This window comes from Gossypium hirsutum, chromosome D05 (assembly GCF_007990345.1).
Source record: "Gossypium hirsutum isolate 1008001.06 chromosome D05, Gossypium_hirsutum_v2.1, whole genome shotgun sequence".
Lineage (NCBI taxonomy): Eukaryota > Viridiplantae > Streptophyta > Magnoliopsida > Malvales > Malvaceae > Gossypium > Gossypium hirsutum.
This window is the reverse complement of record NC_053441.1, coordinates 2262995-2277362: the sequence shown is the minus strand read 5'-3', so window position 1 is coordinate 2277362 and position 14368 is coordinate 2262995. Positions and strand designations below refer to the sequence as shown.

General features: G+C 35.1%; 3 protein-coding genes and 1 pseudogene across 4 annotated transcripts; all 4 read left to right on the top strand.

The window, feature by feature from the left end:
• Positions 1-2: 2 nt before the first annotated feature.
• LOC107907199 (uncharacterized) lies at positions 3-1954 on the top strand. Its single transcript, XM_016834464.2, has 3 exons — positions 3-328; positions 443-913; positions 1151-1954. Exons 1-3 carry the CDS (start codon positions 239-241, stop codon positions 1817-1819), a joined length of 1230 nt encoding a protein of 409 aa, XP_016689953.2. The 5' UTR covers positions 3-238; the 3' UTR covers positions 1820-1954.
• Positions 1207-5891, top strand: LOC107907200 (peroxiredoxin-2). 2 transcript variants are annotated; one of them, XM_041093096.1, is made up of 4 exons: positions 1613-1889; positions 3385-3776; positions 4031-4110; positions 5472-5891. In XM_041093096.1, exons 2-4 carry the CDS (start codon positions 3622-3624, stop codon positions 5675-5677), a joined length of 441 nt encoding a protein of 146 aa, XP_040949030.1. In that variant the 5' UTR covers positions 1613-1889; positions 3385-3621; the 3' UTR covers positions 5678-5891. The 2 variants fall into 2 exon arrangements, with proteins under 2 accessions (XP_016689954.1, XP_040949030.1); XM_016834465.2 differs by having other exon boundaries at positions 1207-3776.
• Positions 5892-8101: 2210 nt separating this feature from the next.
• On the top strand, positions 8102-10197 carry LOC107907201 (rac-like GTP-binding protein ARAC7). Its single transcript, XM_016834466.2, has 8 exons — positions 8102-8435; positions 8557-8644; positions 8814-8923; positions 9147-9210; positions 9323-9387; positions 9486-9551; positions 9637-9743; positions 9964-10197. Exons 1-8 carry the CDS (start codon positions 8337-8339, stop codon positions 9992-9994), a joined length of 630 nt encoding a protein of 209 aa, XP_016689955.2. The 5' UTR covers positions 8102-8336; the 3' UTR covers positions 9995-10197.
• Positions 10198-11225: 1028 nt separating this feature from the next.
• LOC107907203 (cyclin-dependent kinase F-1-like) lies at positions 11226-14121 on the top strand (annotated as a pseudogene).
• The last annotated feature ends 247 nt before the right edge of the window (positions 14122-14368 follow it).

Below are 14368 nucleotides of genomic sequence, written 5' to 3'. Positions count from 1 at the left end.
ATGGCAATTTAATATTTGATGAGATATTGAAGTGATTATAATTTTGACCAAAATAAAGTGATTATAATAATAAATAAAACCCTGAAAATGTTCTTAATTATTAAATCATTGAAAATGAAACATTAACCCACCATCGATAAAAGCCCACGAACAAATCTTGCCGCTCCCGCTTTTCAAGTAGAACAATTTTGTTCATAGTTAGAAAAGGGAAAAACCCCACGAAAGGAGCTAGCAGAAAATGGATTCTATAGCTTTAGCAGTGCAGAAACTAAAAGGGTTCGCTGAAGGCTTGGTTACAGGCCGTGAATCTTCATCTCGCCGCAATCCTGTATGATAAGTCCCCCCCCCTCCCTTTTTTTTTTACTCTTTCTTTTTTCTTTTCCTCTGTTTTCTTCTACTGATTTTAGCCTATCTTGTTCTGTTTTTTTTTGTTGGTTTAAAGATTGAAATCTTGAAGCGGCTACAAAGAGAATCATTTTCAGACTTGATGAAACTCCGAGACAGACAAGACAAAGTGGAACGTTTATTTTCATTTTACAAATCATCCAAGGGGAACCCATTCCAAGAATCAAGTACCGTTTTGAGAGGGGAAGTTGATTTTCTCGGAGCTGTATTGCTTATGTCCAGGGTTGATGAGGAACACTGGGGTGGGATTGGTCGGGCAGGAATTAGAACTGGGGTTGATTCCAGGTTTAGATTTGAAACAGCTGTTGGGGATAAAGGTTCTGTTGGGATTGAATTCGTGGCTAATCAGAAAAGGGTTGCGAGTAATGATGGTGATGTACTTGAAACTCCACTTTCCCTATCTAAGCTGTTTTATAAAGCAAATGCTGCTAATGGGTTTTCCGCCATTGCAATTCCAATTGGAGCTCAGGTTAAAGATCTAGATGTCGCCTCGGACTATTCCCTTCAGGTACAATTTACTAGACCTCCCATTATACCCAGGTGTTTCAAGTTTTAGCCATTGCAATTTGAATTGAATTTTGCAAACCATGTGTTGTTCATTCCATTTTATAGAGTTGCACTTATTCATGTGAATTTTACTTTAATTACTGATCAGACTCCATAATTGATATAAACTTTTTAAGTTTTTGTTGTTTTCTTGAACTCTTTTTTTCTGTATTAACCTGTTTCTTTTTGTGTTGTTTAGGAGGAAAAGGGCCTCACTGATTTATCATTGGGGCCACCCATGTTGCATCAACAAACTGGAGGTGCAATTGGGGTGACTGTGAGAATGTCCAATGTCATCGCTTCGCTAGCTCAATCAATAGCTGGAATTAGAAATGGACATTGCTTGAGTACTTTTGGACAAGTTGTTTGTCTACTTCCATTAGGATTGAAACTTTCACTTTTAGGCCTTCACCGAGGGCCTAAATTAGCAGGTCATAACATCCATCTCGGAGCCTTTTCTATTCCAGTTGGATTTTCTAGGCCTTCTGGAGATGCTGGTTCAAGGGTTGAAGCATCTGCTCCACCTTTGACACCAAACATTCCAGAATTTGGATCTATTGCCCTGAAGCTGGATTCAGAATTTGATGAATACAAAAGACTTTCTGGTTGGATTGAGATGAAACAAGCAAATCCAGAACATTTAGAATGGGCTGTTAATTTCTCTGATTCTTCTGAAGATGGGTATGGTTGGGGTACAAGTCTAGGTGGAATTCTTGAAGGTCCAGGAAACTGGGGCCACTTTCAGGTTGAATCCTATGTAAAATTTAACCCAAGTAAAAGATTTAGCTTGAAACCAGGAGTTGCATATGTAGTAGATGGAAATACCCAAACCCTGGCCCTTGTGCTTCGGTCTAACTGGTCTATATGATTGTATGTTTAGGAGGTTCTAGTTTTTCTGGAAGGCTATATGTTTTGGAGAAGTTCAATTTTCTCTTCAGGTATATATAGCTTGCAATATCCACCATGTTTTAGATAAATTGATTGATAAGTATAGTTTTGCCAACTTGTTGGAGCCATTTCCTCGTCATTTTAGATAAGAACATGCTTTTCTGGATATACTCCATCTTGATGTCAAGATGTCTAAACAATCTAACATGAATTTACAGTTTGATTTGTTATGCTAATGAGACATTTGAGAAGGTTGCAGCCTTGAGCATTTAAGCACAATGATCTTGCACCTAGTGAATAATGAAAAAAAGTTCAGTTCCGTAGGTGCAAACTTGTTATCCTTTTGATTTGAAAATTTTTGCCTGCTCCAAGGACTTTCTTGTTGGTTCATACTTGATTGAGTTCATGCAACTTCACTAGGATCAGTCATAAAGCTAATTGTTAAAGTTCCTTCGTTGATTACTATTTAGTAGAACGAAAAGAGATTGACAATATGCATGAGAACAATCAAAGAAAATTAGCATATGTGAACTGGTAATACTTTACCAGGAAATATAGGTTTGATTGAAAATTACAAAGCTTTATCATGGAGCTTATATTCCAGGTACTGAGTTTTCACTCCTAGCTTGTTGCTTGAGGAATTTTAGTTCAGGTATTAGTCACAGATATTATGAAATGTTACACATCACATATATGATCTTGTTTGTGGTTGAAACTTTAATAGCAATAGAAATTACTGATAAGATAGGATATTGTAATTGCACCAGCCGAGCTGGTGCTTTTATGTTATTCTGGAGGCACTAGGCCATGTTGCTTGACCATGTCCTAATCATCTTGGAAACCTGAACAATCGAGTGGATCTTCGATAGCTGCTTCAACTGGTATTATACTTTGGGTGGAATTGCAATAAAAATTTTATTGCTGCTGTAGTAGTTTGTATTGATGATCTTTTTCCAGTTTCCTGTTGTCCCTGAACTCTTCTCAAGTCATAGTAGCGGCAGGGAGGACCAATCACCTAACCTTGTCACCAAGAAGGTGGCAAACATAAGATTCTGATGGATAGGACGACCCAAAATGTTAAAATGAACTGAATGCAGCAACGGAGAATCCAAGGCATAGACAGTCATTGATGATATTCTAATGAAATGTCATCTCTGACCTGGTAGTCCAATACCTTTTTGTTTTTGTCGGGTTTCACCGTTGTGGGCATAACAATTGTGGCTTCAGGCCTTGCAAAATTTGAGATTTCAGGCGTATCTAAATCATGTATGATTGATTTTAATACTAACTGTTGATATAATTGATTGTAATGGTTGAATGCTTAGAATCATGAAACTTTTACCTAGTCAAAGTAGATTCAGGGGTTGTTTTGTTTTGTTTTAAATTGGGGTATCTTTTATTAGATTTTTTCAGGTTTCATTTTCAATTTTCAATTCTCAATATTCTCCAAATCAGGTTTGGATTTGATATCAAATATTTTGCGTGATTATTAGTTGACCCATTCAAAATAATGAGATATGTAACCTTAATATTTTGCGCGGGCAGTTTGTGCTAAGGGCTGAACTGAGAAACTGTCAATGGTCAACAGTTTTAACAAAGTCAACCACACCCAAAGGACATTTCAGTACACTTCTAAAGCTTCTTATTACGTGGCTTAGACGATTTGATAGCGCCATCAAAGGACTAAGACCCTATAAATATTTTCCTCCGAGCCTTCATTTATCACTTTCCGATCAACTGCCTTAGCACCCGACTTACATCACCACTTTAAATTTTTATCCAATGGCTCCGATTGCTGTCGGCGACTCACTCCCGGACGGTAGTCTCTCCTACTTCGACGCAGAGGATAAGCTCCAGCAGGTCTCCATCCACTCCCTCGCTGCCGGTAAACAGGTTATCCTTTTTGGCGTTCCCGGTGCCTTTACCCCTACTTGCAGGTAAGTAATTCTCTATTTTGTATTTGCAGAGATCCGCCTGAATGTTTAAAATCTATTTTGTTGCTGGAAGCGTCAGGCTCCATCTTGGACCGTGACTTATTTTGATTTCATCTAATGCATGCACCTTTTTCTGACCAAAAGAATAACTCTTCTTATCGTGTTTTAACTGTCTTTTTCCGATCAACGGATCCGATTTTTAAAAATTTCTTCTAGCGGATACTTTTATGGAGAGTTTTGAGTTGGTGTAAATGCAGCTTGAAACATGTGCCTGGATTCATCGAGAAAGCTGCAGAGTTCAAATCCAAGGGTATTAATGAGATTATCTGCATCAGCGGTAATTTTTTGTTGCTTAATATTGTTTTCTAATTTTATACGGTTTTGTTTTGATTGAATATTTAATTAGCATCAAATGATTCATTTTAACCTTCTATAAATAATCACATTTGGGGAAAGAAATATTTAGTAATCTATAAGTATTACCTTGACCAGTGAAGTATTATTTAAATGGAAATGTTAATCAGTTCTCGTCACTGATTTGGTGATACTTTTTAGATGATTTAAAAAATGAAAACTTTAATTAATGCATTAAATTAAATAGTATTTAATTAACCCTTAAATAAAATAGTATTTAAAATGTAATCAATTCGACTAATTGAATTAAACCTTCTTTAATTATTAGCTTGGGTTTTTCTTATAAAATGGAAAGGGGAACTGATTTACAAAAACTGAACTTTAAATTTTGTTCTAATTAACTTGAAACCCACATAGTTTTTTTTTAAACTTGCTCTTAATACATTGGGAATTTGAGAAATTTTGAAAAATTAATGACTCAATTACACGTTTCTTTCTGTAAACATCATCTTAACTAGATATTTTAATGTGGTTAGTTAGCATGAATTGAGTTAATTAATTAATTTAATACTTACAATGATTAATTTTAATTGAAATTGGTTACCTTACTAAGATTCAGTAGCAAAAAGGTCCTTAGTAGTGGCTTTGCTCCGTATGATATCAATTGTAATTCCCTTTAGTTATAAAGTATCTTAATTTAAGTTTTTTAAAATATTTTTTTTACCTTTGACCCCCTAAATTGCTATAATTTTGTTTTAGGCCATTTATACCAAATTCATAATTTCGTCCTTAGTTTTTAGGAACTTATATTTATACAATTTCTAGGTTACTCATGGCTTCCTCAATCTTCTATTTCCTAGGAGGATATTACCTGTTACAACAATAATAGTATCCATAAAGGTGCTTAGCAGGCAATTCCTTAAGAAATATTAATCGGTAGCTTTAAGGTTATTTTCAAGGAAAGAAAATTGCAATTAAACACGCTTCCTCTTGAATTTAACAAAAATAGTGCTCTAATGTAAAAGCGTTTTGTAAAATACTAGTAAATAAATAATCTCTATCTAGTCCCTAAAAAGTTCTCTAACTTGTGTTATCCGCCAAATCCTTGAATAATTAAAATATATCACTAGATAACATTCTCTTTGAAAAGTACCTAGTAATAGTAAAATTTATAGTTTATTTGGTAAAAAAAAATCAAGCTTCCTATACTGATTACAAGATTTGGCTTTAGACTTTTCAATAGAAATTCAATTATTTGAAAGGTATGGAGACTTGGGTAAGGTTTTGATGGTTTACAGCATTTGTAAAATCCAGTAATGTGAATTGGGTCTTGAATTTTTGCAGTGAATGATCCCTTCGTGATGAAGGCATGGGCCAAAACTTACCCGGAGAACAAGGATGTTAAGTTCCTGGCGGATGGTTCGGCAACATACACCCATACTCTGGGCCTTCAACTTGACCTAAGCGAGAAAGGGCTGGGCACTCGTTCCAAGAGGTTCGCTCTTTTGGTTGACAACCTCAAGGTGAAAGCTGCGAATATTGAACAATGAGGAGAATTTACCGTCTCTAGTGCCGATGACATCCTTAAAGCAATGCTTTAGAATTGCTTTTATCTACGGAGGTCATCTTGTTTTAACCTCGGAATTGCCGGCCATCTGCGTAAACTCTCCTTTTGGTCTTTAATCTTTGTAGTTTATACAATATGGATTTGTTTTATGTAGTAGCAGTTGATGGTTATGGCAATAACAGGTACCTTTTCATGCATAGGGTTTTCGCTTTTCTCAATGCCATCAGTTCTCAGTTTTCGATTTTTGGCTTGATCGGTTCAATTTATTTGACCATTGATTCAACCGGTTCATAGAATAAAAACTCTGATAAAAAAAAAATCTCTCATCTCTCATTTCGTTTTCCACTTTCTATTTACTCTAATAATAACATTCTTTTACCGTAATAAAAAAAAAAACCTGAAGAGAACAATTTCACTTTGTATTCTCATAATACAACCTGACAGATTGGCTCGAATTGTGACATTTAGCATTTTACAAAACATTTGGTTGGAGACCCTTTCTTTATCTTTTAGTTCCTGCATTTTATTTCGAAATCACGAATTTAAAAAATAACCATAAATATTAATATTATTTCATAGGTATTTTTATCATATAATTTATGTTAAATTTAAATTTCGAACTTTTTTTTCCCCTAAATTCAAGTTACCAAACATATGCTTCAGTGGGGGTGGATAACCCCAAATCCAGGAAGACTTTTTGTTTATGGGGTGAATTTGGACACTACTTTTAGCAACGATTTGTCAACCTCCACTGTAAGTTTGGTTTAAGGCAGCTCCATCCTTGGGTCATATAAGGAACAGTTATATCCTTACATTAATTCTTTCTTTGTAATAGAAAACATCATTTTTAAGTTCCGCCAACGTTCAAAAGTAGGTTAAAAAGAACATGAAAAACTGAACCCTGCACAGTCCAATCAACGAACATTACCTTTACACTTAAATGCATCAAAACACAAATTCGCACGGCCCCCAAACCAAAACTAATGATTATTTCAAATCAAAAGAACCTCTTGTCGTTTGCAATAGTTTGTACGTTTTATGTTGAATATGAACAAAAGAGACAAGACGACACATTACTTATGTTGGTGTAATAAATTGAATGAATTATCTAACGTCTCATTAATTTCAAGAAATTTGTTTTTAAAATTGGGGGATTTACAAAACAAACCATTTCTTTTAACTGTTACTCACTGTGTTTTGTTTTTTTAACTGCGGAGCAAAGACATTTGATGCCTTTAGAAAATTATGTTGCTCTGCCCCTATAATAAATCTTTAGGTTCTTTCAAATTAAGGGGCTAGTTTTTAATTAGGGTTTTAATGTTTAGGTTAAATAAAAAAAATAGAAGGGATTTAAAAAAACAAAATAAATAGAGGATTAGGAGCATGTATCATTGGTTACTTTACATAGGATGGATTATCATATATAACATAAAATTTTTCTACTAATTTTTTCTAGTCGAATCTCTTGGTTTGTCATTATACTCGTAAGGACTAGAAAGAATTACAACCCTCATTTCACCTAAAATTCTAAAAATTTATTGATTAAATTAGTTCTATGCGGCCATTTTCTATTCTTTCTATGTTGTAAGATTAAAATAAAAAATATTTGTTGCATTCTCAATGTTTCTTTACCTTGTCATCAACAAAATCTTCTCGTACAGGCATTTTAATAACGTTTTCAATTATGTTGATAGACCTTATTCGAATTGTTCCTTTTCTATTTATATCTGTATTCTATATAGAGATTATTATGTGGGCAATAGTGTCCTTACTCATGGTAAATTAAAACTTATTGTTGCTCTCGAATTTTGATATAACCAACATAGTGTGATGTTTGGACAATTTATAGAATAAAAGCTAAAGATACCACAGTTAATCGAGTCAAATTTTATTTTTATTTAATTTATAATTAATTTTATTTTGTTATAAAATAAAAAAAATTAGGTTTAAGAAATAAAAATAACTTCTTCTACTGCTTTAGAACTCTTGAAATTCATAAATTAAGAGTATTTTTAGATGAACGATACATCTACTTTCGATAAAATTAAAAATAACCGTAACGATAAAATTAATTACCGTAATTATAAAATAAAAAATTTCACCATATCACAACCACCGTGAGTGAGTAATTTAACTGTGGTTTTGTTGCTTGACTCGGAGACCAATGGATCTAAAACTTATCATTTAAAAACAAAATATAAATCTGTTCCATTGTTATCAAAATACTACAACTGCTTCTGCGTTTTAGTAATAAAATAATAAATGCCAAAAAAAAAAAACAACAACCAAAGCTGGAAACCAGCAATGAGAAAAAAAAGGGATCAACCGAAGGAACTACCCGTTTGAGAGAGGGCCCCATTTAATTTTTTTTTTCCTGCATTTCAAAAAATTTAGCTGTTTGCATATTTGAAATCTATCGATATAGACGATAAAGTGCTGCAACTCCATTGACTACAGATGATACTTCCTTCATAAGCCAATCTTCTTTTTCTCTTTTTAATTACTTTTTTTTTCCCTTGGAATTACAACAGCTATACATTTAAAAAGAACCCTTTCTTGCTCCTTGTTTAACTTTGCCTCAACTTTTTATATATATTGCTGCTCTAGTGTTCAAGTTGGGGAAGGTTTTTAAGAACAGCAGCATGAGTGCTTCAAAGTTCATTAAATGTGTTACAGTTGGGGATGGAGCTGTTGGCAAAACCTGTATGCTCATTTGCTACACTAGCAACAAGTTCCCAACTGTGAGTTCTTTTTTATGCCATTAATGTGCTTTGGAGTTGCTTTACTACTAGGGTTTTTTTGAAACTCGGAAAGGGTCCTCTAATGAATTTAGAGTAATAGAGTCGTTTTTTTCTTTGTCAGGATTATATACCAACAGTGTTTGACAATTTCAGTGCTAATGTGGCTGTGGATGGGAGCATTGTTAATTTGGGTTTATGGGATACTGCAGGTATTCTGGGCTTTCTTGTATTAAAAAAAGTTGAGGTTTTTTTTTGGGAAGAAGAAAAAAAAAAGTCGAGGTCTTGTTTGCTGCTTGTTGGGTTCTTTTTCTAATTGAAGATTTGATGGGGTTTATTTGATGTTCCATTTCTGATTGATTTTCTATTCTTCATTTAAAGGTCAAGAGGATTATTGCAGGCTAAGACCACTGAGTTACCGAGGTGCAGACATATTTGTGTTGGCTTTCTCATTAATTAGCAGAGCAAGCTATGAAAATGTTCTCAAGAAGGTAACTTTCTTCAAATGCCAATCAATAGTTTCTCCTTTTCGCTCTTCAAATAAAACAGTCGAGTGGATTGAACCACAAATGGAGTGACAAGCGACTTATTGTCAAGTCTTAGAATAAAACATTCTCAAAGGAGTCTGATGAATCAAATAGCATTCGGTCACGAAGATCTGTTTTAGTTTGTTTTATCCAATATAATCCTAACATCTATTTCATTTGTCCACAGTGGATGCCGGAATTGCGTAGATTTGCTCCGAACGTTCCGATTGTTCTGGTTGGAACAAAGCTAGGTAGACAGCTATTTTGAAACTTTGATCATAATGAGGCTCTGCAGTTAAGTACGTTTGAATAGACGAATTTCATGAATAACATCGAATAATGTTTTCGTTCCTTCAATATCAGATCTTCGGGACGATAGAGCTTATCTTGCCGATCAAATGGGGTCTAATATCATAACGTCTGCTCAGGTATGTATGCATTTCTTAGCTTTGTTTGAAATTCGTTTGCGGATACTATTCGCCTTTTGGCACGAATCGAAGTGGCTCATTCGGACCTTGCTACATAGGGAGAGGAACTGAGAAAACAAATTGGTGCAGCAGCTTATATAGAATGCAGTTCCAAGACTCAGCAGGTGAATTCAATGTCATTATATGAAAGGTTTGCACCGTATTACTTCATCTCAACGAACATAACTTGATCTTTGTCGACTGTTTCAGAACGTGAAAGCCGTTTTTGATACTGCGATCAAGGTTGTTCTTCAACCACCAAGGAGGAAAGAGGTAGCGAGGAAAAAAAGACGCCGAAGGTCCGGCTGTTCAATCATGTAAGTAGCTCATTTCTCTTCTTATCCAGTGGCCATTGAACCCATAATTCAGTTCACTCTACGCTATTACACTCATCTAAGGCATCCCCTATTGTCAAAGTAACCATTGGTGAAGGGAGTCAACCCGAATAAGGTCATTACGATCTTTTCAACGTAACCGATGTGGAATCGGGCACCACTTAGCCAATGCTTCACTATACTTATCCGTTGGCTATTGCAGGAGTTTGGTTTGTGGAGGATGTGATGCATGATCAGGGAGATGGCAGTTGAGGATTGCTAATCCTCAACAGGGAATTTAATGGGAGTGCATGACAGAGGGAATTGTTCATTCTCTCATGAATTATGATTAGTGTCTTGCTTTCTGTCTTCTTTTGTAGTTTCTGTTGAAATATGTTTGTTTAATGTAATTTTTTTACCTTTGGTTAAGTTATATTCAATCTCCTTTTTGTTGCAATCTTAATTAGATATTGTAAAATTTAAGGACATTATTAAAACCACTAACTTATGAGTTTAAGGGTAGGTTTGGATGAGCGGTGCGTTTATTTGTAGTTAGTGTAAAAATAGCAATGGCAGTGAGATTAGATACTGTAGCGTGAGACAAAAAGTAAGCAAAACGCACCGCACCGCACCCAATCATCCATCCAAACCCACCCTAAATCTAAAGAAAATCAAGAAGCAAACATGAATCAGGTTTATAAGACTCGTTTAAAATGGTTCAATTGTCTCCCTATTAGGCAATAAACAACCATACAATGGGATTTTGAGGACGAGGACTGAATACTTGGGGAAGTAGATGGGTTCATAATTATATTTTACCCAACATTTCACTCCACATTTTTCAGAAAAAAAATTTATAAAACCACGCAAAACTATAGATATTATTTGAATTCAGATTTGATTATGTTTCATTTTTCCTGTAATTTTTTATTAACTTTTTTAATATTAAGAAAACTGAAGGTTATTTAGAGATCGGATAAACTCTTTGTTTCTTTTTTAATTATATTTCTAGATATTCAAATATTAGTAAATTTCTTTTTTAGTTACTTAACTATAAAAAATTAAAAAATAATCATTTAACTATTCAATTTTTGTTTTTTTGTTACTTGGCTAATGGTGAAAGCTTTTAAAATTAGCGTAATAATAATTTTAACCCTCAATAAATCATGTCAATTAGTCTTTGTGACATTGAGGGTTAATTTTAAATAAAAAATAAAAATTATTATCTTGGGTGTTTTCACTTTTTGTATATTTTCAATCAAATTTAGTTAGTAAATTTATTTTTTTAGCTTTTTAGGTGAAAATATCACAAAAAAAATTGCATAATACATAAATGTTGATGGTTAGAGTTTTTATAATTAAGATTAAATTGATATAATGGGCAAATATTGAAGATTAAAACTGTTATTATGCCAATTTTAAAAGATTCTGGCCGAAAAGAAAAAATTAAAAATTAAGTGATATTTTGTAACTTTTTAAATTTAAATAATAAAATATAAATTTACTAATAATTAATTAGTAAAAATTTGTTTACTAACAATTAACTTACTACTAGTGTAGTTTCCTTGTTTTTTCAAATGGGCATTTAATGGCCCGTAGCTAGAGGGCGGGTGAATTAAATGGTAGCTGATGGAACTTTTTTCTTTAACGGCGTCGTTTCTTTAAACTACTCAATCAGTCCTCGCTTTTCTCCTCTGTGATCGGTAAATTTCTTGAGAACACAAACATCAACAGAAACAAAGAACCTTAAAAAGAATATGCAGAGCTCGGAAGAATCATCGGACGAAGAAAGAAAAATGGAGCATCCATTACCGAAGAGCTGGAGCATTCACACGCGACCCGAGATTATAGCCAAGTACGTGATCATGGAGCGCGTCGGTTCAGGCACGTATGCCGACGTCTACAGGGCGCGTCGACTCTCCGACAACCTCATTGTCGCCCTCAAGGAAGCCCACGAATATCAATCGGGTTTCCGAAAGATCGAGGCCTTACAATTAGTCCAGAACTGTCCCAACATCGTTGTCATGCACGAGTACTTTTGGCGGGAAGACGAGGATGCCGTGCTCGTATTAGAGTTCTTTGAGAACCAGTTTAGCGGCTGTTATTGAAGAAGCCAAGAAGAAGGAAAGTGGGGTCCCATTCGGAGAAGTTAAAAGATGGATGCTTCAGATTCTACGTGGGATTGACGCTTGTCATCGGAATATGATCGTTCATCGGGATTTGAAGCCTGGGAATTTGTTGGTTTCTGATGATGGGGTTCTTAAGTTAGCTGATTTTGGCCAGGTAAATTTCATTGTTTGATTTTTGGTTCTTGATCATTTAATTGGTTTTCCTGGTGGAACCTACGACTCTATGAGTCGAGATGTATTTAGATTGTAGGATGATCTTGGATTAAGGGTTTTTTTTTTCTCTATTGCAAAGCTTGCCTTATTTTAATGGCTACCGTCGCAGGTGTATGAACTATGAACGCGAATTTTCAGCAAGCTTATAAACCCGCTCATGGAGCTTTTGAACTCCACTGCCACTATCACTGTTTAGAATGCTAGTCTAATTTTCTCAAACTATGTCTATTCTTTAATTCTTTTAGCCGATGCTTGAAATCATGAGCTCAAATTGATTTGATAGTGAAGTTAGAAGGAAGAAAATGCAGATTCTTTAGGTGGGATTCGTCCAATTACTGCATTCTGGGTGTTCCTTGGAATCAAAATGCTGCATTTTTAATGTTAGATTAGTTGATGGCATTTGCATCACTGAGAGGTGTTGATGCTAAATTGTAATAAACCATTTATTTATTTCCGATTTGAGTTACGATAGTATATCATTTGGGGGTCCTGTTGGTTTCCTGATGATTACGGGAAAGCTGGACAAATAGGCCCCATGCATTATCAGAAAATGAACTTCTTCTATTTTGGAGTCAATAAACAGTTTGTACAAACACAGGCTGTAAAGATTTTGCATCAATGTCTTTGTTTTGATTGTGAATAGCAGCATCCTGTAATTTCATTTCTGTGAAATTTGCCCTGGTCCCCATTGTGCGCATAGTTCACGTTCTTACTTTTCGGACCATGTACATTCAAAAGAACGATAGACCCAATGAAATAAAAGAGTTGAGATTTGTCCCCATCAGCTTATCAATGGTTAATTCCAATTGCTGATTTCGAATTGTCAGTCGTGTTTGCATGTGGTTAGCATGTTTCTTTTTGCCAATTATGGTCTACAAAAGAACTGTTCAAAATTTGTTCTGCTTGTCATCTTCCATGTGTCATATATCTTTGTGGTTCTATTTTCAGGCAAGGATACTGATGAATATGGAGCCTGGATTTGTTGCTGACAATGATAACCAACAATGGCTTGGGCAGTACACAGGATACCCGGAAAACATCTCTCCATCATTAGATGCTGCCCAGGAAGCAGACGATTTACCTAATCGAGGATATAATAAGCGAGTGGAGGAAGATATGAATAAAGAAGAAGTTTTTAGACAGTTAGTTAAGGTCAAGGCTAAACAACACGCCGTGGACAAAACTGACAAAGCATCGAATATTAATGATCCTTTCAAGAGTTCTTACTCGTATGAGGCTGAAGATGGGGATGACAGAAAAGGTTCTCTCACATCTTGTGTTGGCACTCGCTGGTTTAGAGCCCCTGAACTACTCTATGGATCGACGGGTTATGGCGTGGAGGTGGATTTGTGGTCATTGGGTTGCATTTTTTCAGAGCTTCGAACCCTTAAGCCCCTTTTCCCTGGGGTTTCTGACATTGATCAGCTCAGCAAAATCATCGATATTGTGGGAACTTGACTGAAAAAGTCTGGCCGAGCTGTTCGAAACTTCCCAATAACAAAACAGTCTCTTTCACCAAGATAGAGAACCCAACTGGTTTAGAAGCCTGCTTACCCAACCCGGTCACTGGATGCAATCTCTCTTGTTAAAAGACTAGTTTGTTATGACCCAGCTAATAGAGCTACTGAATGGAACTTCTCAATGACAAGTACTTCAATGAACAACTTCTTCCTCTTCCAATTTGTGAGCTGAATGTTCCTTTTGCAAGGAATGGCCATGATGAAGATCCACCTGATGGGAAATCATTTTGATGGTATGGGTTCCGACTTGGATGGTTCTGTTAATGTCTAGAACACCAGCAGTGGTTTTTCCATACAATTCCCTTGAGCCTGGTCTGTATTCAGGTATTGTGAATGCCTTTTTTTTCGTTGTTTTTCCATTTTGTTTAAAGGCATAGCTAGCTAAAACCAGCAACTAGGAAGATGAGAAATCGTGAATCTGTCAGACTTGCTTGGCTCTGTATCAAACCAACTTGTGTACACTTCATTCATTGTAAAAACCTGGATTTTATAGTTGTGAAATTTTCATGTTCTTTTTTATTAAGGTTATTTGATAACAGCCATAGTTCTCATTCCATTTTCTAAAAATTCTATCTTTCTAGTTAATGCTGCCATGATAAATAGCCAATTGGTAATGTACCAAAAAGACAATACAGGCAACTGGTCATTAACCAATACATTTTTTTTTGCCAAACAGCAACCAAAACTTGGCAATTGTTAAAGGAGTATGGGTAAAAAGATTAGGGATAAAATTACACATAAACATGGTGATATGACAACTTTGATT

What these genes read in the sequence shown, in the direction of transcription:
- LOC107907199 (XM_016834464.2), top strand. Translation starts at nt 239, where the DNA reads ATGGATTCTATAGCTTTAGCAGTGCAGAAACTAAAAGGGTTCGCTGAA. An exon ending in CTTCATCTCGCCGCAATCCT is followed by an intron (nt 329 to 442) that starts GTATGATAAGTC and finishes GTTGGTTTAAAG; the next exon opens with ATTGAAATCTTGAAGCGGCT. An exon ending in CCTCGGACTATTCCCTTCAG is followed by an intron (nt 914 to 1,150) that starts GTACAATTTACT and finishes TGTGTTGTTTAG; the next exon opens with GAGGAAAAGGGCCTCACTGA.
- LOC107907200 (XM_016834465.2), top strand. Translation starts at nt 3,622, where the DNA reads ATGGCTCCGATTGCTGTCGGCGACTCACTCCCGGACGGTAGTCTCTCC. An exon ending in GCCTTTACCCCTACTTGCAG is followed by an intron (nt 3,777 to 4,030) that starts GTAAGTAATTCT and finishes GTGTAAATGCAG; the next exon opens with CTTGAAACATGTGCCTGGAT. An exon ending in TGAGATTATCTGCATCAGCG is followed by an intron (nt 4,111 to 5,471) that starts GTAATTTTTTGT and finishes GAATTTTTGCAG; the next exon opens with TGAATGATCCCTTCGTGATG.
- LOC107907201 (XM_016834466.2), top strand. Translation starts at nt 8,337, where the DNA reads ATGAGTGCTTCAAAGTTCATTAAATGTGTTACAGTTGGGGATGGAGCT. An exon ending in GGGTTTATGGGATACTGCAG is followed by an intron (nt 8,645 to 8,813) that starts GTATTCTGGGCT and finishes CTTCATTTAAAG; the next exon opens with GTCAAGAGGATTATTGCAGG. An exon ending in ATGAAAATGTTCTCAAGAAG is followed by an intron (nt 8,924 to 9,146) that starts GTAACTTTCTTC and finishes ATTTGTCCACAG; the next exon opens with TGGATGCCGGAATTGCGTAG.